Here is a 23,856-nt window from a genome sequence, read left to right as displayed (position 1 = left end):
TCAACTGTACTTTGTGTTTGGTGCTAATTGGCAAATGTTAGCATGCTGACTTGCTAAACTGAGATGATAAACATGCATTATACCTACCAAACACTACAGCCTGTTAGCATTATCATTGTAAGCTTGTTAGCATATTGATGATGGCATTTTACTCAAAGCACTGTGGTGCTTAGGTACAGCCTCATTGAGCCGCTAGCATGACTGTAGACTCTAATCTTTTCTTTCAATGTGTGTTTGTGTTTCTATGTGTGTACATGTTTCACATATTTTGGCAACTGATCTCCAAGAAAACCCCTTGTTTCCACATCAATTTCTATATTTTTGTTATTTTTCTATACTGTTGTTTAAAGAGGCGGTGTCTTGCTTTCTTTTTCAGTCATTCCATGTCCATAACACAAGGTGATTATTTTAAGAGTTTGTTGAAAAGAGGTAGGCACTTAGCAAAGAGTAGTACATAAATCTTTCCAGTTTGTCATAGTTTCTCAAAGTTTTTTATGACAAACTTTACTATGACATTTATGATATTATGATTATGGTTTTTCGACATGCTATACTATGACTTTTTTTTACATACTATACTATGACTTATGCTATTTTTTGTGGCATACTATGCTATGACATACTATACTATGACTTTTTATATTTTTATGACACTGTCATACACTATGGCATTTTTTATATTTTTTTCAAACTATTTTTTTATGACATGCTACTATGACATTCCTTACCATTTTTTTCGACATACTATACATTTTTTTAGATTTTCTTTTACCTACTATACTATGAAGTTTTTAATGATTTTTTTATGACATACTATACTGTGAAATTTTTTGTTTTTTTTCTGGGATTCCATACTACGACATTTTTTATGATATTTTTTATGACATACTATACTATTACACTTTTTATATTTTTTTCTACATATACTATGACATTTTTTTATATATATGATGTGTTTATGATTTTTTAATGACATACTATACTATGACATTTTAACCATTTTTAACACTTTTTATGATTTTTTATGACATACTTTGACATTTTTTTATGATTTCTTATGACATACTATACATGACATTTTTTTTTAATATATTTTTTCGACATACTATACTATGACTTTTTATGACATTTTTTATGACATACTATACTATGGCAGTTTTATTTTTTTGACATACTATATACTATGACATTTTTATGATTTTTTTTTCAGAATAGTATGTTTCTATTTCTTTTTTTTTTGTGTGGCATTTTTAGGCCTTTATTCGACAGGACAGCCGAAGACATGAAAGGGGAGAGAGGGGGGGAATGACACGCAGCAAAGGGCCGCAGGCCAGAGCCGAACCCGGGCCCGCTCCACCAACCGAGCCACCCAGGCGCCCATTTCTTATATTTTTTATAACATACGACATTTATAACATATGACATTTTTACCATTTTTATCGACGTACTATACTATGACGTTTATATTTGTTTTCTGACATACTATACTATGACATTTTTTATGATTTTTTTTTTTTTTTACCAGTAGAAAAAGTAGTAAAAAAAAATAAATAAAACGTCATAGTATAGTACTACTATGACGTTTTATATTTTTTATGACTTACTATACTATGACGTTTTTATGATATTTTTTTATGACATACTATACTATGAAATTTTTATGATTTTTTTTTTTAACATACTATACTATGACAATTTTATGAGTTTTTTGAACATACTATACAATTACATTTTTTATATATTTTTCGACCTACTATACTATGAGGTTTTAATGATTTGTTTTGACCTACTATAGTATAACATTTTTTTATGACAAACTGCTATACTATGACATTTTTACAATTTTTTTCGAAATAATATACTATGATGTTTTTATGATTTTTGTATTACATACTATGTACTATAACAGTTTTTTTTTTTATATTAATTTTTTTTTGACCTACTATACTAATGACGACCTTATCGTTTTTTTATGACATATTATACTGTGAAGTTTTTTTATGAGTTTTCTTTGGCTTACTATGTACTATGACAGTTTTCATATTTTTATCGACATACTATACTATGACATGTTTTTATATTTTTCATGACATAGGCTACTATACTATGACATTTTTTATATTTTCTTCAGTTTACTATATACTTTGACTTTTTTTATGTTTTTTTATGACATACTATACTATGACATTTTTACCATATTTTTCATGACATTTTTATAACATACTATACTATGACATACTATACTGTCTTTTTACGATATTTTTTTATACCATACTATATACTATGACATTTTTAATGATTTTTTTTTCGACATACTATAGTATGAGGTTTTATGATTTTTTTATGACATACACTACTATGACATTTTTTATGATTTTTTTACGACATACTATACTATGATGTTTTTATACATTTTATGACATACTTTACTAGGACATTTTTATGATATTTTAATGCCATACTATGATTTGACATTTTGTATGACTTTTTAATGGCATACTATACTATGACTTCTTGGATAAAACATTTATTATTATATTTTATACCATTATATTTTAATCATCTGTTGTCCTTTTCAAGACTTTTACTTTCAATAGCTTACATTTAATACACTACTCGGCTACCCCCAAACACGTATATGTTGTGGTGCAGATTCAACATTTAGGCCTACATTTTATAGCTGTTAACAAACAAATCTCAGTACCAGTCAACAGCCAAGCAGATACACTCATAAAGCACATGCCTACTTATCCAATAAATAAGTTCCCACTTCCTTTGAGCATGCTTTTATTCACATGTACTCAAAGCAAACATTTCATGCCTTTAGCTCACAATAATGTAAATGCAGAGTGTACCACTAAGGTCAGACTCGTTAAATACTTGAGGGTTGGAGGAACATCATACACTCAGGAAGGACCTCATCAAAGAGTGTCCATAGTCAACTGCTAGTGACAATGAGCCAGCAGCTGCCTGTTTAGACTCAGCTGCTCCCTGTCCCCAACGACCACCCTCATAGGATATGAGGTGGCCTTTGGTTCTCTGTTGCAACCTCTAAGGCCAGCTCTCTGGTATCAAGGTCTTGTCTGATGGGGGTCGCTCATACTGTAAATCTTGCCATCTCCTGTCAAAATAGCTGAGAGGTTGCCCTGCTCGGACAGCTCCAATAACGAAACTTGCTGTGGGTGCCGGCCTTTCATTAATGTTCTGCCATCTGTTTGAGAGCAGCTGTGTTAAAGGAGCCTGTTGCTGAGCAGATAAAGCCAGGTCAATGTGATGGAACAGGGGGCGGTGAGCATAAACACTGAACAGAGGTTGGTCCATGGGCTTTGATGGTTGTAGTGTATGCATAACTGTAGCAGTGGTGGTCTTATCTGGAGTGGGACTCTGAGGTGTGACCCAGTGCTGACCCCCATATCTTAAAATGGAGGCGGAGCAGGCACACTTGCCATTCTAAAACATTTGCAAGATTCCTCACAGTCCTCAAGTGCAGAGATTTACGTCTGAAACAACATTGAGCTTGTGTCCATAACTAGGCAGGCTGCATTTATTACATTACATTCATAACAACAACACACAGGTTTGTCAACAGTTGTTTTTATATGACCCTAACAAGAAGTTATTCATTATTTAGGAGAGTAAGAATAGAGCAATAATTGATAGTGATACCTCCAATGCACCCATCAGCACACTTGCAGGCTGAAGAGAGAATAGACCCATCAATAAAAGGGGCATGAACACAGGGGTTGAGGGGAGGGCACTGCCATGCCAGCTAGCCAGACTACTCACCACCACTAACCTTAACTGGCAGAAAGCACTGTTATTCATTGACCAGAAGTGGCTTTTGGATGAGCCTTACCATCCACAAATTGTAAACCATTTTTTTTCCAATCCTCATTCTGTGTGAATTTCTTCAGATACTTGAAACTACTCAGCCTGTAACTGTGCACTGCCTCACTGACACCTCCCTAAAAATAGTACCCACTAATCCCCAAGTCCCCTCTGAGAAGTACTACATATTACCAGGGCTTGACTAGCAGATCGACTGCATCCAAAACTACAGAGAGATTATGAATGTTAATAAACCTTTGCAGTTTTATTATGTAGGCATTTAGAATTGCATGTGAGCACACTGCTGTATCAAACTTAAGAGTAGGAATGAATCCAGAGAAATGTAATATGTTGTCTAGCACCTCCATGCTGCAGTGCTGCACCCTCTGGTGGGGTTAATGAATACAGCTTTTAACAGCATCAGGACAACTGTAATAGCAAAGTACTGAACCAGTGAGAACATGTTGAAACATGCACTTATGTGTCAGCAGGGGTTTACATTTTTTTTCAAGGAAGCTTGGGAAGCCAACTGGCTGTTGCAGATTCAAACTGTGAGCTATGTGAGGTGACGTCCTTGTAAATATTCTGGTCATAATAGTGCCCCATTATTTCATGTTAAAAGGGGGAAAAAGCAACGATGCAGTCGTAAGGGAAAAATCTAAAATGTTTGGTGCTTCAGTAAAAGCTTGAGTTTGACAGCATTTGGCTGATTAAGGGATCATCTCTAGGCATTATAAGAATAACACTGTTTTCAATGAAAACTGCCATTTTTCATTATGTTAAAAAACACAGTTTTCACTTACTTTAAATATTCCTCTCATGCATGTTGAGTCTGCTCAATGATGAATCTGATGATGAAGCCTTTTCCTTGGTTTTCAGTCCTTGGGTTTTTGCTTCATTTTGGTGAAAACATTTCCCTCTAAAGGTAATTAGTTCAAATAGAGTTTGCATGCATTGCTTCGAGCTCCACTGCATGGTGATCAAATCTTATGTAGCCCACTGGGAGTTAAGAGGCCGTCTGTGCGTCACAGGAACAAGTTGACAAACTGGTCCCTCGTTCAACTGGGCTCCGCTACAATTACATTTCACAAGCGGCTATAAGTCATTTAAATCACATAAGTTCTACATGATGATCAGTGTGGCATGACATAAATCATGTTTGTAATGCACTTCAGCTGCCTAGAAGGCTTGAAACAGTGTGCCAGGTATGCTGCAGTCCACCAGTGTATACTGAAAGGCGGCAGCAGATAGTGGCATGTACCCCCTGTAGGGATTTTGTAAAAGGAGACCCAAACTGAAATGGACAGCTGAGCCAACTCAGATGCCTTGTACATCAACTGTAAGGCCCTCTGGTACCATCTCTAAATCTGTTTTCCTGTGGTTAGTGTGAACTCTGTCCTTCGCGACATTCAGTGGGAGCAGGTATTTCCTCTCGAAAGTACCTCAGGAGTAAACAAGTCGCACTATTGTACAAAACACTTCAACACTGTGAAATTAATGACAAATGATGATCAAAACCCCATGTTTTAAATGAATGAACCAGATGTTTAACGTTAAGATTCAACACTGAATTCAGAACATCTGTGTCATTTTCTCTCTTCCCACAATAAAATCTCTCAAGTCATCTGTGCACCATTATTTAAGACAAATAGATGAAAAGACGGCAGACTGGACAGCTGGTCTTTAATAAGACTTAAGATGCTCCCACTGACCTTGTTACGCACATCAAAATAATTATAGCAGATACACACACCAGCATTTCAGATACATATGAGTCCATGGAATCTCAATGCAAATGAGGGAAAACTTTGTCATGCTTGCACATGAGAAAAACAGCAGCTTTAACTGTTTAATAGTGGAGTAAATCCCAGTAAAAAGAGATTTGACCATAAATGATTTCTGTTTTTTTGATTGTAGAGGTTGCACTCACTTTTACATCCAGTTCTGCGTACAATCAATCATAGCATTTTGAACAGACAGTATTACACACAGTATCACACACAGTAACACGCTGTTGCATGTGAACTTGCATTTCAAATCTCTTTCCAGATTTCTCAATTTAACTTTACAAAAATTGTTACAGGTAGCTTTATACAGGCCAGGATGTATAATACCTGGGTTTCACTTAGAGGGTCTACTCGGAGCAGAGTAGCATAAAACGACTTCCTTTTATACAAGGTTAATCCATAGACCCATCCCTCCTTTGTCCGTCACACAAAGTTAATTTACATTATTCACAATAATGTACCCAGTCTTATATTTCTCTTTCAGTTAAATAACTAAAGAACAAAACAACAAACACTTCAGCTTATTGTAATAATTACTCCGCTGTACTGTAATGTACATAGGATGACGCTGTATAAAGGTGCGTAGAATCGGTGCCGCAAAGATCTTTAACAAATGTTAACACTGATGCACCTGTGTTGCATGCAGCAACACCTTTCATCCCGTTTTGTCTTTTGCGTCCTGATGCTTGGTCGTCATCTTCTGTGGCCCGCTTCGTCTTCAGAAAGAAGTATGCGTTTAGGTAGTTTGCCTTTAGGGGCTTAGAAAAAAGGTTGGCACAGGGCACAGGGCTCCCCCACGCGAGCGTTGGCAGGGCGGAGGAAAGGTCAGTGGCCTAAGGCGACGAGCACTTAAACACTGGAACATGTCACAGGACCTCTGTGAGGAAAGGGCAGAGAGCAAAGGGTCAGCCGCCATTGAGGATAAATCAACACATGCTAACAGACAAAACAGAGACTCTCTCTTTGATATGAGTAATGACACGGTGTGTAAACCTCTGACCTGGTGACAATAGCAAATGCAAAAGGATGCTGAACATGTTGCAGAAGGCATGAACCCAATAACATTTACTGTCTTGTTTATATGGGGGTAATGGAAAGGCCTCAAGTGAAAGTCATTTTCTAGTTGATTGCAGCAATTATGTAACATTGAATTATTTGACTGACAACACCACATGTGAGGCCAAGAAGGGCCACACTATTCAACAAGTACGAACATTCAAATTAACCCTGGAAGCATGCTTCAAAATAAATTAACGACCTATGAAATGACATTCAATCAGTTTCGCATATCAATAAACCCTCATCATAAATGTCCTGCCAGGTCAAAGGCGTCTCAAGTACCCAGATTTACAAGAGTGAAAATGAGAAGAGAGAATGTCTGAGTTAAAGGCATGATACGTAGTAAGATGGAGGAAGTATTCATGTGATTTCAGGAAAGAAGTCAGAGAGCTTGCAAAGGGAATCATGCTGTTTGCTTTACGTAGTATTTCTGACCGCTGGCTTGTTTTCAGGCTAACAGGTGAAGGTTAGGAACTAGCAGGAAGGGAAGAGTAGGGTGCTGCTGACGTTGCCGCTGGGAGGGGGTTGAGTTGAGGAGTGATATGCTGCTAAATTGCTTCGGTGTCCTGTTTCTAACCCCTAGCAGTGAGGCACTTGTGGATAGGGTCTCCTCATCGCCTCAGCTTCTAGGAATTCCTCACTGGGTGCAGGCCCAAGTTAGTGGGGCTGCTGAGTAAAAGCTGTCATCAGTATAAAGATACCCAGTTTCTCTTCACCCTTCCCTACACTATTTCTTCCATATCTCATCTCCACCCCTTTGTGAGTGTAAATGGAGTCTCCGTGCCACACCATCCTCTCCTCAGGGGGTACCCACTCTCACTGGGGAGATGACCTGCACATTAGATGAAGTACAAGTTCAGGTTCGTGGTCGCTTCGTGCCAAGGACAACAACACTAACTATGGTGCCTAGCACCGCAGTCTTTTTTGGGTAATGTGAACCTGGCCAAGTGTAAAATCGGCTCAGCAAATAGGCACACAAGCTTGTTACTATTGAGCCACGGCTCTGCCTGCTGCTTCTTTTTTATTAGGGACGGACGAGAAAACAAATTGAACGAGTACATTGGCGCTCTTGGCTTAACCTAATCCATCAAGTTGAAATGTGACTGTTTGGCTATTAATATTTAGGATTCTGTCTATAATTGGGTCTTTGTGGGAATCTTTGATTTTAATCGGTTTTGTGGATTCCCCCCTCTGTGGATCAATAAAGCCTATTCATGTTTTCTTAAACCTTGGACTATAGCAAAAAGCTATGCCAACCTTGAAAAAGTAATGCCTTTATTCCCTTTATGTTCCTCTATTTCATGTAAAACGCTGCCGCTAGACTTTTAACAAATAACAAGAGACAAAGGCATATTACATCTATTGTTGCCTCTCTGCACTTCAGAATTTTAGAATAAAATTTGAGATAATAGCTGTTTTTTTCCCCAAGTACTTTGTCATTTGGGAAAATTAGCCTTTTTGCTGAAAGTAAGGTCAGAAGATCCAATACCATTCTCAAATATAAAGCTACAGCCAGCACGCACTTAGCTTAGCATCCACAATGGAAACAGCTTGCCCGGATCTACCCAGAGGTAAAAAAAAAAAAAAAAAAAAAAATCCACCGACCAGCACCTATAAATTCTACTAATTAAAGGTCCTCTGAGCAATGTGCTCTGTAGACACCCCAGGCTCCACAAACGGCAACAAAAACAAACTGGCCAACCTGCATCACGAAACATGACAAACAGTGTTCCAGCCAATAACCGACAAGAAGGATTTGGGCGTGGGGGTTGGGGGGTTAGTGCGCGGAAGGGAGGGGGAGGCGACGGGATGAGGAGGAGGGAGGGGTGAGCTAGCCTCCATTTGTTTGACAATACTTGGAACGTCAACAAGAAGTGACGTCACCCAACATCACTTAGAGCACCTTTAACTATTTCTCTTAGAATGCAGTGACTTCCTGAAAAAATAGTTTCAGTAGCACGTAACTCCCCGTAAACCCACAACTTGTCATTTTCACAATTCTGTTGTGGTATGTATTAAACAAAACAAGATATAAGGTATCACTAAGTGAGCTTTATTAGTGGTGGTTGTCTAGCTGTTTTCCCCTGCTTCCAGTCTTTATGCTAAGCTAGGCTAATAACCTGCTAACCATAGCTTCATGTTAATGTACAGACATGAGCGTGGACTCCTGTCAGACATTAATACAAGTGGTGACCACCAGTTGTGGAACCTAACACCTCAGAGTAGCTGAGCTAGTATGACTTTGGCTTTTTATAGTTCATCCTTCCCTTTCTTCTACTCCCTTTATATTGTCATTGTTAATTTGATGTTACTTAAGGTCCAACGTCTTTGACATCATGTTTGGTTTGTATTGTGGCCTCTCTTGTGTGTTGTAAAGCAGTTTGTAACTCGGTACCTGCAACATGCTGAGGCTTCATGGGGCCTGCCTTTTTCATGAATGACTCGTCACTGTCAAACACGAGGATCGGCTCGGTGGCCATGCTGGTCTCAGACTTGTCCCGTGCTCCGTTGGTGGTGTTGCCGTGATTCGCGAGATGGATGATATCTCCAAAGTGGGCAGTGTCTCCTTTAGTGGGGAGACCGTTTTCATGTCTCGTAGGCTGGACCCCATTGACCAATTGGGCTGAGGGGCTGCTGGAGAGGGGAGACACAAAGCAGAATATGGTTTTAGTTATGATGGGCCAGAGTGACTCATACAACAAATGAGTCATTCCACCACCGTCCAATTACAGGAGTCGTTTAAAATCTACCCCAAGAAGCGCAGTCAAATACAAAGAGTAAACATTTCAAGAAACCAAAACTCTCCCAGTAATTGTTAATATCTTTGGGCCTGAACCTTGTGTTTTCTGTTGAAGTTTACTACAGTGAAAACATCCTGCAGGCTTGATTGTTGTTTTTTCTGGCACAAAGGTTTTATACTGTGCACGGTGGTCTTGCATCAACATGAGCACAAAGAATCTTTTTTCAAATCCACAAAGAAAAAAAAAAAAAAAAATAGTTGTACCTTTCTTTGACGTTGGTCTGTCCATTTTCTGTCTTGTTGTTGGGCAGGTTGACCTCTGACTTTGGCTGATATTCAGCAGATGCTAGAGGAAACAAAGTAAAAACAGCCATTTATGCAGTGTAAACCACTCACACCAACATGATCACACACATTCAGCATCTGACCTGCTGGTGCGTCCTTCCTGTGTAGGCCAGATCTCGCCCCCCCCCCCCCCCCCCCCTAACTCAGAACATGGCTGTGGTTGAGACAGATTTCCCCACCCCTGACTAGAATGGCGGCACGCCTGCCAGGCCTCCAACCACATCAGTGGCTAGCTAATGTCTTCCTGCATTGGGGAACTTTGCCATAAACAGCATATCTCCCAAACCACATTGATTTCCCTTCATCTTACTCATCTACTGTATGTGACGTGGAAGCTCAGACAAGGAGGGTGTGCAAGTTATATGTCTCTCAATATAATTGTGTTAAGAATTATTATTTTTTTCCCCCATATTTAGAAGTTGTAGGAAGAGTGGATATGGTAAGGCCTATGTAACATCATGTGTCTTTATATTATTACTTGGGTAAAAAGTAAATGTCTAACTGCTGCAGGCTGTTAAACATGAGCCCACTCTTCCCTTCTAACTCCCTCAGTCCCACGGCTTGGACAACAAGCAAGCACACATGGGTCCTATTGTTCTCAAACTGCAGCTGTGCAGGATATGAGGCAGAGATCTCATCTAATAATCCGTTTATACAAAGTGCTCTGATGTGAGGCTGATTCACATGCAGTAAAAGTATTACAAAGTGCAACAAATACCTATGCCTTTGTTTATTCTAACATACGGAAGAGGTACAAGACCCAGAGGAGAGATGGTGTAATTATGTGTCATCAAATATCAGCCTAAAGGTGGGATAAGTAAACTGAGCTCATCTACAATAGCACGAGTCAGACACTGTTTCAACGTTACTATGTAGCTGATGTGGATTTGCTAAGAGAAGGAAATCCACTGCTAAGTGGATTCTGGCCACAAAGCATCCACTTTGTTTTAAATCCATTCACAGATAACACATTAATGGGAGATCAGTTAAGACAATTACCCTAAACAAACACTGCAGATTAAAGATGAAAAGATTAAAGGCTTGTAGTAACGATTGGTAATGTGCTAATGATTTTCCTCCGTGCTTGAGGAGGTTTTGTAGAAGGCAGACAGGTTCAGACTGATGTTCTGCTTACCTTTGCTGCTCTCTGCCTCTTTGTCATTGACGTTTGTGAGAGGGGAGGATTTTGTCTCTTTCTGTAAAGATGGGAAACCATTTCAGTCATTTATATTGGAAAGGCAAGTCTTGGCTTGTTGTTTTGGTTAAAACTGAACAGCAAATGTACCTTGTCGCCTCCATCTGTCTTGCGCGTCCTCTTCATGATCTCGTCCAGACGCTGAGAAAATAAAGGAAGGAATAAGACCGAGGAAAATGAATAAGAACATAGAACAAAATAACAGATATCATAACCCTTTTTTGTGGTTTATTTGTAGATTTTCTATGCATTTCGTGCTGGAGGACACCAAGGGATCAGGGCAGATGTGCTTATAATAAATCAAGATTTGAGATTGTTAAACATTTGGTTAGGTTTAGTCGGCTAGACTGAGCCCACACACCTTGTTGTCAGACTGTTTTTGCTAAAGAAAGAGGTTTCACCTGTTTCCGCTGTTCATTCCTTCTCTTAAACGTTAATACGGATTTTCCTGTCTCTTGTATCTAGGCCATTATGCTTGAAGGGAATACACCGAGTCAAACTGAGACTCCTATGTCTCCAGGTGGAGGGCTGTGTCAATAGTGATGTAGCAGCACTTGTGTATTCAGCTGGAACAACAGCGTAGGAAGGTCGGACAGTAAACAGTAGGATAGAGGATAAGTCTATACTGTGCTAAAATACAAACCACTGTGTGGCTAATTTATATGCACAGAAGGTTGATGCAAGATGCAACTTTGATTTGAGGGCACAGCTGGCCTGGGACAGCAACACCATGACTGCAGCTGCCACTCATAAAAGTGAAGCATTTTTAGGATCCAAGATTCTTTATTGGACAGCTCACACACTCATGGTTTGGCATTTAGTTTGGCTGCAAACTACAGATTCTTATTTCTCTAATATGTTGCTGTGTTGCCCCTTCAGGATACTTTAAACCACCTTTGCTTGCTGATCACAAACTCCTCTTTGTTGAGGTGATAACAAGAGCAGTCAGTTTTGGTAGAAGTCAGTCAGAACAGTGTGTTTTACAGTGTGACTAAGCAGTGAGTCTTTGGAGCAGAGGACATGCTGTTCTTGCGGGCTTATTCCAGGATGGAGCCAGGCTTGGGCTGGCTGAGCCAGACCTGGCATGCCTCGATAAGAGCCTTTCTCACATGGAGAGGGAGAGAAAGGCTTAGCCCGCATACAGAGGCGTGAGCTTACTGGATATGTGGGTGGCATTTTTGACTATATGGTCACAGAACACACACATATATCAGCACACATGTGCACATATCTGCACAAATCTACACACACAGATGACTGGCACAGCAAGGTCTCCATTAATAGTGTTTATATATAGCTTCATGCTCGACACACAGTCTAAGCCCTGTTAAATCATGGCATGCAGACAACCAATCCAGGATAAGCCAAAAACATCATTCGTCTTAGTTTCAGGGACTCAACTTTCAAGCCTGCTTTTGTCATGTCAAAAGACAGTCAACGGAGTGAACGTACCCCTGAATATAATACCTCCACTGAGGGAGGAGAGCTTGTTGTAAATTGACTACAGAATTAATGTTGTGTTACTCTGAGATGTATGCAGTTGAGAGCTGAGCTGGACTATTAAATGTAATCTCTCCTAATATAATTTTGTCCACAAAAAAAATGTAGGTAAGGATTTTTGGAAAATGTCTACATTTATTATTTAGGAAATGTGCGGAAAAGAACAAATGATGGGAGGACAGATGTATTGCCCTACCCTTTTCCTCTCCAGCCTCTCCTGCTCCTCCTTCTGGAAGTGTTTCTCCCTCTCCAGACGCTGCTTCTCCGCCTCCTCCCGGGCTTTAGCCTCAGCCTCTTCTTTCTGAAACACACACACAGGCGAAAATTCCAACCACAGTTTTAATTCCGGTAGAAGTGGGGAAAAAAAACTCTGCCAAAATAGCATGCCTTTTACGTAACAAGGGTGTGGTTGCTCCCTGGAATTATTGTTTACAACCACAAAAGGGATATTTTCCTCTACCTTTGAGCCAAAAAGATCTATTTTCAACATTTACAGCCTCGTGAGGACCATTCAAAGCGAAATACAATACTTAACCCTTTTGCATAATTAGATTGAATCACGTTTAACCACAATGCTACTTCTGTGAAAGACCACAAGGGGGTGGCAAAGCGTAAGCGCTGGATACCACATTGAGAGATAAGACAGTGCCAGCACTGATCATGTTACAGGTCTAAGGGATAAACAAATACTGTAATGAATAGCCACATTTCCTGTGCCATTGGAAATCTGTTTCTACTAATCAAGCATCCTTCTCTTCTGCTTCTCCCCGGCAACATCCACAAACACAGAAAGAATCAATATGGCTCTTAATGGTTATTTGACAAACTGAAAAGTAAAAAGGGTGCGTTCATTGTAGCTACCGGCTCCCCAGTTTGGATAATATTTGCCTTTTGAAAAGACAACAACATCCCTCTGAGAAAATACTGGATTGTGCTTTTGGACGAGCCTGTTATCAAAAAAGGTCAAGTGAGGAGAGCAGCTGAGCTGACACAATAACATTGGAAAAAACGTCACAAACTTTGTTTGCCAAAGATAGGAGAGGGTATACGTTTATGGTGTGATGGGCAAAGTGCCTGGGAATGATGTGAGGAGTGCATGTCTTGACCTTTACTCGAAAGGCAATAATCACTGTCACAGTTGTGCTTAAAGTGCCCATATTTTTAAAAAAATCACTTTTTCTGGGATTTGGGGTGTTATTTTGTGTCTCTGGTGCTTCCACACGCATACAAACTTTGAAAAAAAAAAAACCATCCATGCTGTTTTGAGTGAGATACTGGTTTCTGAATGTGTCCTGCTTTCAGTCTCCGGGTGAGCTGGTCAAAATCGGCAGGGCCGTCTATGTCATCGGCCGAAACATTTGGTGTGTGCTAACCACTTTAGCTAATACCACATCAGCTAGCTGTTTCTCCAACTTAAGTCAGTACAAGGCAGGATTAGCCGGGAGACTTCTTCTAAATGAGGGCGCACTTCCAACTTTGCGTGGAATACCTGCAGAAGAGGGACATGTAAGTAGTTCTATAAACAATTTATTTTGTAGATTAGGGTGAACTCGTGTGTGTTGTAGCAGTGTTTTGCCATTGAGAATGAGATGGCTAACCCCTAGGAGCGCTAGCTTCTAGCTAGTAGTCCTTACCTAGCTACAGCACATGCTAGCTAGCATGTGCGACTCCCAACAAAGATGGGATAGAAGTGTGATGCCTCACTCTGTAGTACAACAAAAATATGGTGTTTTTTGAAAATTAAACCATGTAAACCTATTCTGGTACAACCTCAAAATACAATTACTGAAAATGAGCATAATATGGGCACTTTAATGGTCCTTGTCACTACTATGGGCTCTATCTGGTTATCTGACTAACCAGACCTGTACACTGCACCGCATTGACACCCAACCTCACTAACAACTTCCATTCCAGGTGTCTCTGCATGCTGGCCATTGGCAGTCATTATACCTGTTTTTGCAGGCGTAGGTTTTCCTCCTGCTCAGCTTTGGCTCTCTCCTGAGCCTCCTTCTCGTCCTGCAGGCGCTGAGCTTCGTCCCTCCTCCGCTGCTCCTCGGCCATGGCGCGGGCCTCCTCCTCCCTAAGGCGCCTCTCCTCTGCCTCCTTCACTATTCGCTCTTCTCTCAGGATCCTAAAGAGTGTGAGCATATGGCTGAGGGTAAGTATTTTCCACAAAACCATGTGCCACTCTGAGTGCAGTAAACAATTTGAAATTTGTAAACGATTCCATTTGGGCATTTCCTCTTTAGTTTACACCATCTCTGCTGATTTGACATTGAAGCACAAGCAACAGGAAACTATTTAAGGGGATGGAAACAATTGGAAGTATGAGTGCCAACAGGACATCACATCAATTCCAAAGCTGTAAATAGTGACTTGCTGTGGTTAGAATCAGCCAACAGGCTATCAAATTCTCAATGCTTCCACACATCACAGCCAGCGTTGAGTGAAGTCTCATTCAGACATACATGTGTGCTGTGCTAATGCATGGAGCCTTCCTGTTTAGTTTTACTGATGTCTATGGAAGCAAATAAGAGAGAAGAGTATTTGAATTTGAACAGCCATGTATCTGTATTTGTTCAGAATTCACATCTTTGAAATTATTATTATTTTTTTGCAATTTCAAAAGCTGAATTTGAATATTTTTTTCAAATGGTCACAAATTCATATCCAGAAATTTCAGAATTAAAAAAAAAAAAATAGATTCAGGTTGCTCAAATTCGATAGGTCAAATTCAGATCCAAAAATTCTAGTTGAAATAATTCACATAGCAACACTGGGACTACCCAGGATATTTTAATTGGATATAGCTAAAAGTGAGGTTTGTTTTGCAGGATAAAAGCAGCTACAGCAGCATATTCTACACCAACAAATTGTTTTAAAATCAAAATAAATCACACTTTTGAAAAAGCACAAACTGTGTACTATACTTCAGCATTAGTTCATGCAAGGTCAACACTGTGCCGACCGTTTGTATATCGTTGTGTATATCAAAACGCCTCTGACCTCTCCTTCTCCTCCTGTTCGCGGCGCTCCTGCTCGTCCCTCTCCCTCTGCTCTCGGGCCTGCCGGCGTTTCTCTGCCAGGATGCGAACCGCCTCCCCTTGGTCGTTGGTGCCTGCCATAGGCCTGGCTGATGGAGAGGGTGACGGTGATGACGCAGGAACAGAAGGACCCGAATGGACCGGCTCAGGAGACGAGGAGGCTGCAGTGGTTGTAACTGCCGTGCTCGACGCATGAGGTGAGGCAGCAGCTGAGGCTACCATGATGGAAGAAACCACAGGGGAACCTAGTGACAATAAGACACAGATCTTGAGCTGTGTAACTTAACAAAAATCTTGATGCGATTATTTATGCTTCCCTACAAGTAATGACTTTTAAAGTGGTGCCTATTGATCATTATTAATAACACTTTTAGCCGCAGCCTTTTCTCTTCATGTGCACTGTGAAACATTCTGTCCCCAGCAACTGGAAATTGTAAACAGCCGTAGCTTCAGCCTAAGAACTTGGTAATTACATAATTAAGGCTGATTAGTTCAGCCTCTTAATGCTGTGTGTGAGAAGACACAGACCATAGAGCTGTGTGTGGCTCACTCAGTACATTCCTTTTGTTTTCATGGCTAATTAAGCTTGATGGTAATCTTTGCCTATTGCTTCTTCAGGGAAATACAGATTATCCAGAGGCTTGTTTACTTCATCCATTAGATCCATTCTTCTGGCCAGTAACAGAAAGAGACTAAGCCAGACAGTGAAGCACTATTTGGATATTTAACAAAAAAATAATCAAAATACGGTATGACTCAGCCAAGGCTGGGGAGCTACCCCAATCCAGATGTACTGTATCATAACACAAATAGGACAGTTAATCACATTGTGCAGTATACGGTTGTAATAATACTAATAATCTATACTCATTCTTACTAGCAGCGTTCAACCACTTTTTAGGGTCTTCGCCAGCAACTATTCCAACAAAGTTCACGCAATGTCAACTGAGACAACTCTATCTACTGATGAAGCTTGGGAGATGCGGTTGAAAGCTCCAGAAAAAGACAGTTACTGGAACTTGGATTTGCGAATTTTTTGTCCAACTATACTATTCAGGTCAAGCATTCATTTTTATAATGCTCTATAAAAAATGTATAATATGAATTAATATTATTGTCACTGTTGCTATGAAAAAAGCTGATAATGAATTATGCCACTGTGCAAACAAATGGGAACAGATTGAACTTCATTTTTACTGTTTCACTTCACTAAGTACTGATCGGAAAAGTACTACGCCCTCAGAAGGGACAACTTTTTTTACACCTGGAACTATCGTACAGGAAATAATTTAGTCAAAACGCAGGTTTAGTTCCTGAGTATGAACAGCGAGCCTTGACTGATGCCCGTTGAGCTTTTCAATCCAGTCCAGTAAATAATCACCATCAAAACATTTTTTTGTACTCACTCTTTCTCTGTTCGGGAGTTGCGGGCCTATGAGGCACCTTCACTCTTTCGAGAGGGATGGGGGAAGAGGTGCGGTGGTCTATCCTGGCAGGGGTCCTGGCTCTTTTGGGCCGACCTTTAGGAGTCGACGGGCTTCCACGTGTGGATGGAGGATTAGGGGAGGCAGCAGGGCTGGGGGAGGCAGTTCTGCCCTTAGGAGTGGCTGGGGATGACGGCCGTTGTCTTGATAAAGGACTGGGACTGTGAGAAAGGAAGATACAGAGGAAAAATATATGACTGATGGGAAATTTATTAACAATTATTCTCTTCTAATGAATTTACACCATGTTCGACACATTATTCTTTTGGACCTAAGGTGAAATGCTTGTTTACAACCCAGACACATGTTCTGAAGTAACCTGACTACAGCAAACAGGTTCATAGCAGACAAAACATTGCATCATCACCCTTAAAGTGCCTTATCGGTCAGCATCCCAGATATACTCAGGCAATGCAACATTTGGAGGGGAAACATCCATTATGCTGAAGAAGACTGTTTTTTTTCCCCTCTAGGCCTCTGGCACTGATGGGACTGACAGCACTGCCAAGATTGTTGCCTTTGTGTTGAGTCAAAAGAACTTTCTTTCTCCTATCCCATCCCGTCTGTCATGGATGTCATTTATTTCAGTGGCCTGGGGATGCGAGAGGAAACGACCACTCGTCCGGGGATCTTTTACTCAATGTCTGCTCAAACAGTGCATGAAATATGCAGTCATTATAATGCAGACGTAAACATGGTCTCTCTGGCTAACCCCAGCTGTTGACCACAGACAAGCGGTGGGTCAAGGGGATGTGAGGTTAACCTCGTTTACGATACGGTTTTTGTGACCATGTCTATGTAAATATCAAAAACAGCACTATCATGATTATTAAGCACCTGAATATTCAAATGGTTCTTTGGATATGTAAGTAATTATATATTTTTTTGAAGTAGTATTGGTAGCTTTAAATAATATACCTTCTATTGTGCCCTTTTCAGTTGGAGCTTATACAAGGTTTCACACTTGCCTCACATAAATTCGCTTGATGGTGTTTTTTGCCTCCAACGTCGCCTTCCAGGCTGCTAACCCTAACCTTAACCCTAAACATAACCATTGCCGCGCTTCCTGGAAGGCGACGTTGGAGGAAAAAAAACACCAAACACCCATAAATTCACTGTGTTCAGTTGTTAATGTTCAACCTAGACCTCTATGATTTAAGGCATCAACTAACAATTAAAGGCAGTAACTAACAATTATTTTCATAATCTGCCCATTATTTTCACAATTAAGCGTTAATGCTATTATAATTTCCCAGAATCCAAATTTTGTACAAACCACAGTCCAAAATTCAAAGATATTCAATAACAAACATAATGGATAAATGGATCAAATCAGCAGTGATAACGGACTATAGGCTTTGTTGAGAGTGTGCACAGACAATTTGTCGTCTGATAGATGAAATCAGTAACCAGGTTGGTGGGAAATACATATAACGCACAAGGAGGAAAAAGATAATAGCAAAACAAAAATGAGTAAAATCTGGAAGTACAAATGTTGAAATTGTAGGTTTTTACCTTGGATCAGGTCTGTGTTTCATGCTGGGGAGAGACTGTCTCTTCTTAAGCACCTTCTCTTTAGTGAGAGCACTTTTCTCCTTCTCATTCTCCCGTTCCTTGTCTTTCTTTTCTTTCTTGTTTTTATCCATCTATATGTCAAAAGGATAAAAAAAAAAAAAAAGGTTAACAAATTTCAATCTTTTCATGTGCAAAATAAGAAAAAATAAGACAAGATATGCTATAAGTTGTTATACGTAAAGTACAGAACAAAAGAAAGTCTGATCAGGGGACATATGCTCTCATTGCTCTCTTGGAAATAGTTTCTCAACGACAATCTAACAACCTCATCGTAAAAATGTCACTCGTGTTCAGGTGAATGGTAAACCCACTCGTAGAAACAGAATCAGCTGTTATTAATGTCATGGCTGTTTAGCTATGCTCTTATTCTGGAAAACGGCTTACTCGTTGCAAGTATCTTGATGGAGTCCAGCCCTGTTGTAACTTTCTAAAGACTGTGGCTGTGTTCGAAACCGTTCACTCACTCACTCTTTCCAGTAGTGTTTATTAAATAGTGAACTATATAGGGAATGACCAAATGAGTTCTTCTGCTTCTTCTTCTCCTCCAGGAAAACAAAACCGCATTGCATTGTGCTATATGTGAGTAAAATGTAGGGTACATTGTAGGTAGGCTCAAATTAGCTGTGCATTGTGGGTATTTTACAGTGGACTATATAGTGAATGAAATTAACCCCTGAGAATTCAAACACAACTACAAAATGGCGAACACACTATATAGTGCACTATTTCCGCGAGAGGGGAACGGTTTCGAACACACCTTGTGACTACACTTGACCGTCAGAAAAGACAACCACAGGGCAAAAGCTAATTAGGCGTTGTTACGTAGGGATTTGTATTTTGTCTGGTGTGTGTGTGAGCCTCCCTCTCTTTTCCAGGTTGATTGGTGACTGCTGGGAGGAGACCCCGTGACTTTCGGTTCTCCACTCCTTTGTTGTGCTGGCTGGCAGCAGACGGTGCTGTCCAGAGTATATGTTGGTAGGTTTTACTCCTTTTTTCCTAAAAAATAGGGTGTTTATCCTGTGCTTTGGTTTTGTCATTTACTAAGGCTGTTGTCTAGTCTCTTTGTAGATCGGCCTCTGCCTGACCGTGGCATGCTTTCCTATGTTTTTTTTTTTTTTTCTTCAACTGCTGTGGAGCAGCATGGACATTCTGTTTTGCATTATTAACAAATCGTACTGATAATTTTGTAAAGTTATTTTACATCAATGGTTACTCTCTGATTTCTAGGGTCGTAACAGGCGTACTTACGGGTGTGGAGCTCCGTCTGTTGTGGCGCTGGGAGATGTCGGGTGTGCTGGATGTCACTCTCCAGCGGTCGGAGCAGCGATGGTGGGGCTGGTGGGCGCACAAGGTGAGGGGACTGGCTGAGGCCGAACGGGGGCAGAGAGGAGAGTCTGTGGAGAGAAGTGACATTCAATTAAAGCTTGCTAACATTCATACAGCAGCGTAATTTAATTGACCATGAGACAGATATTAAACTAATGTTAATCCTTTTTTTTTATTTATTTTTTTACTTACTATCTTTGCCATTGGTGAGGACGCTGGCAGCGCTGCGACTCCTAGCGAGGAAAGACAGCGTTGGCGTCATCAGGCGGTCGACTATACTGCTCTCCCATGGACTCAGTGCAAGGCTACGGGCTGCAGGCAGGAAAAACAGATTGATAAATGTATGTTTTTTTATATTAACTACAAAACTAATTCCTTTATTTGATGTCCTCAGTTGAACCAAAACTTTGCTGCAAGTATAGCATCCCCAAACCATGATATATCTGAAGTATTAGAGAAAGTTAGGCCCATTTGATATCAATATTTGCAGTTCTGTGTCATTGCCCAGACAGTGATTAAATAAAGCCTAAAATTTGTCACCAAAGGGAAATGAAAAGAAACCGTTATTCAGGTTAAAACTCATGCAGCAATATGTCATCAAACCACAAAGTCCCGATTAAATACCAAAAAAAACAAACTATAAGACACCTCAGCGCCACCCAAAGAGATTATATAAGAGAAATGAGCTCCGTAAATTTGTCTACTATAACCTTAGGCTGCAGTAGTACCACCCAATGCTTGTCTAGACAGTGAGTCAGTTATTTATAACCACAGCCTTGAGTATACAAGCAGAGACGAAGAAGAAGAGTGGAGACTTTATTTGGGGGAGAAACACTCTGGCATTAAAGTGTAGGACGAGGAAGATGTTGCAGTGAATGTTCACAGACAGGGTGTGTAATTGTGATTGGGTAGAGAAGAGAGTGACAAGAGGGATAGAGTACTTGCCTATCTATTTTCTCCCTAGCAGCACAGAGGAATAGTACCTGCTCCGGGGAGTTTTCAGAATACATTATCTCCTGGAAAAAGCTGACTCACTCACTCAATAACTTTACTTTTTTCAGCCCTGAAGTTTCTCCTTCTTTGCATGAGTACACCATGACCTGGTTAAATATTGCCTATATATAGACCTATAAAGAAGAGCTCTACTCACCCGAAGAATGAAGTAAGGTTCATTTGAAAGACAAAGTTGATTCAAAAAGATATTTGTCATTCATAAACATCACCCACCTCTTCCACATCAATCAATATCAAGACATTGAAAAAAAAAGGACATCCCTTATCCAGTATGTTGAAAATGAGCACCAGTTTGTTGAAAATGAGCACAAAGGATCCATTTGACTGTGCAAAGACATGAAATGACCATTACCACCCAATGAACCAACCAAAGGATAGTAAAAAAAAAAAAAAAAAAATAATATATGAACACTGTACATAACCCATATTAAAATATGAGCATGCAGAACAAAACCCAAACCCAAATTCGGGAGAGTAACAAAAAAAGAACCCAGTGGTTTTGGAAGATGGAAATGGATCAGCTGTCAACCACCAAGCACAACAGAGGGACTGAAATCAGAAAGGGGAAGAACTGAAAAAAATAGACAATGATGGACGGGTTCGGAGGTGTTGGCGGTGGCAGAGTGATGAACACAGTTACACGGGAGGGGGGGTGGGGGCATTCCAGATGTTGCCTTACTTCTGCTGGGGGAGTTCCAGAGCGTGGCGGAGGACTTGGACAGTCGCTTGTTTATAACAGAGTCCACGTGTTTGGGCAGGTTGACCGTTGACACAGAGCATCTGCCTAAGAAGCCAAGAGAGCGCCACACAGATGTTCACACATGGTTGAGAGGAAGAGGGCGAACGTCTGTGGCGTCATGTGTTGCGCTCCAATGATGCCTCTACAAACATACACCTACACACTGTAAAGGGAACTACAGTACCATACTTGTAATATGAGCAACCCCCAAGTGTGCTGACTGTGTATATATTAACATCCACTGCTTTACAGTAAATACACACGCACACAGTACACCATATGTTCACTTCAGATTGCTTTTTGGTGTGTAGGCAGGCATCTCTGGCAAAAAAATTACATAAAATATTATTTTTAAATGTTGCTGAATGTCTCAAAGGCTACAGTTGTGAACGCACCAAACTAAATTCCATTCAACTCCATTGAGGTAAGAAAATCACTTTGCTTTTTTGTTATTTGAGTGAAATGACTTAAAGATTCTTCTCAAAATTCCATATAAAAAGTTAACAGAAGTGTATGCCTACTTCATAGCAACAACAATTCCAAAACACTAAGGAGTAGCCTTTTTATGTCCACCTTTTAAAAGCTACCAACACAAGCAATGAACAAGAAAAGACACCTCTAAATAACCTTAGCAACAAGGGATGGGTACCAAACTTCATTACTTTTTAAGACACCGACTGAATTGCCTCCATAGTATCAAGTATTGAAAAATGCCTAAGGGGTAAATCTCATCAGTGTCAGTCAGCCAATAAGCACGCAGCATGTTTCTACTAAGATCTAATAATGCTGGTCATTGGCTGTCTACACGCCATAGAGGCATGCAGGAAGAACTCAACTTTATGCACAGAGACGTAGTTGTTATATTTTGAGAGGCTTGACTGCAGTGTGCGTCACATAGGTGTAAAGGAGCTGCAAAATAAAACAAAAAAATAAAGATTTGTACCGTAATGTTGTAATTTCTTTTTGTTAAAATGGATTTTATAAAAATTGGTGTCAAAAAACGTTCAGGAACCTGAACATGTTTTGACAATACCCAGCCCTATAATAACAACCAAACAAGTGATGGAAAGAGGCTGCTGGGAAACATGTACTCAAGGGTGATGACGTGAACTGGCACTTCAGAAAAGGGCAAAACATTGAATCCTTGAGACCGTCCATGTGCAATACTTGCATCTATCCCAATTCTATATCCCTTTAATACACTGCAATTAAGTGAACACTCTGCTCTTTTCCCAAATGACGCCAGGCATGATTCAGAGAGCACTACGGTAATGGAGGTACAGTATTAAAGCAGTCTAAAGTCTCCATTTAAATAGACAATGAGACAGTGTGCTCTTTTGGATTGTTTTACTAAATAACATCCTGAAGTCTCAGCCATTCCACTGCAGCCTGTTTAGGCTTGTTTACTTTCGTCATCTGACAGATGGCAGGTTGCTGAGGGAGGCAGGATGGGAGAGAAGGGAGGGAGAGTGTCAATAATTCCCCTGGCATATGGCAGAGGCGATTACATGACATAAGCTATAACTTGGGATTCTAAAGATTTAGAGCTACAAGTTGGTAGGATGACAGTAAGGGACAGGAACATCCATCAAGCTGCACTGTTAAAACATCATTTCTACAGGATTACCTAGCCTCTGCAGTCACTGCATTATTAGACAACATATTCAATATTCTGCTAGTCAATAGAACCCTGCTCACTGAAACTGACGCAATAAAGCAGGTGAATACATTTTGACTTTGTGTGATCAATACAGTCTGGTCGTGATTAAGGGCTAATGACCCTGAAGTAATGTTTAAGAGGCAACCAGGACAGAGCTGTTGTAGCCAACACATCAGAGAAAATAGTGTGTCAGGGTGGAGGAGTGTGACGGAGGCAGCAAAGGCACATCAGATTCAAATATAACAAAACCTCCAGTGCTGTCCAGATCTGACTGACTGTGCACCTGCCAACATCATATGCCAACCCCAGCAGAGAGCATAAAACACAGTACACCTAACTAAGCCATCTGCTTTGCTGTTGGGTTTAAAAAAAGAGAAAACACAATTCATTGTGATATAATTAACCTGAACGAGGTGATAATGTAATCATTTCTGGATGCTATGCTTTAGAAAGAGAAAATTGAAAAAAAAAAAAAAAGTGAGAATTTTCTACTTTTCTCAGTTTTATATGGTTGTAAATGAAAGATTGCGGAGTTGTGGTCTGTTGGATGGACAACA

At 40.2% G+C, this 23,856-nt stretch overlaps 1 protein-coding gene across 13 annotated transcripts in view; it reads right to left on the bottom strand.

Moving 5' to 3' along the window:
• Positions 1-5,494: 5,494 nt before the first annotated feature.
• The window catches only part of map7d1a (MAP7 domain containing 1a), a 43,163-nt gene continuing 24,801 nt past the window's right edge, over positions 5,495-23,856 (bottom strand). For 5 of the 13 annotated variants that reach the window (XM_036006141.1, XM_036006146.1, XM_036006147.1 and 2 more), the window contains 13 exons: positions 21,580-21,684; positions 20,076-20,198; positions 19,809-19,954; positions 18,501-18,631; positions 16,908-17,146; positions 15,464-15,746; positions 14,408-14,588; positions 12,651-12,755; positions 11,045-11,095; positions 10,895-10,955; positions 9,679-9,760; positions 9,070-9,308; positions 5,495-6,492 (listed from right to left, as the gene is read on the bottom strand). In XM_036006141.1, the coding sequence (XP_035862034.1) occupies positions 6,482-6,492; positions 9,070-9,308; positions 9,679-9,760; positions 10,895-10,955; positions 11,045-11,095; positions 12,651-12,755; positions 14,408-14,588; positions 15,464-15,746; positions 16,908-17,146; positions 18,501-18,631; positions 19,809-19,954; positions 20,076-20,198; positions 21,580-21,684 (1,757 nt within the window). In that variant the 3' untranslated portion in view covers positions 5,495-6,481. The remainder of the gene's footprint in view (positions 6,493-9,069; positions 9,309-9,678; positions 9,761-10,894; positions 10,956-11,044; positions 11,096-12,650; positions 12,756-14,407; positions 14,589-15,463; positions 15,747-16,907; positions 17,147-18,500; positions 18,632-19,808; positions 19,955-20,075; positions 20,199-21,579; positions 21,685-23,856) is intronic. The other 8 variants (XM_031289848.2, XM_031289833.1, XM_031289856.1 and 5 more) reach the window with 5 other exon arrangements.

The sequence above is a fragment of the Sander lucioperca genome, chromosome 10 (assembly GCF_008315115.2).
Source record: "Sander lucioperca isolate FBNREF2018 chromosome 10, SLUC_FBN_1.2, whole genome shotgun sequence".
NCBI lineage: Eukaryota > Metazoa > Chordata > Actinopteri > Perciformes > Percidae > Sander > Sander lucioperca.
This window is presented reverse-complemented; position numbering and strand designations above follow the sequence as displayed.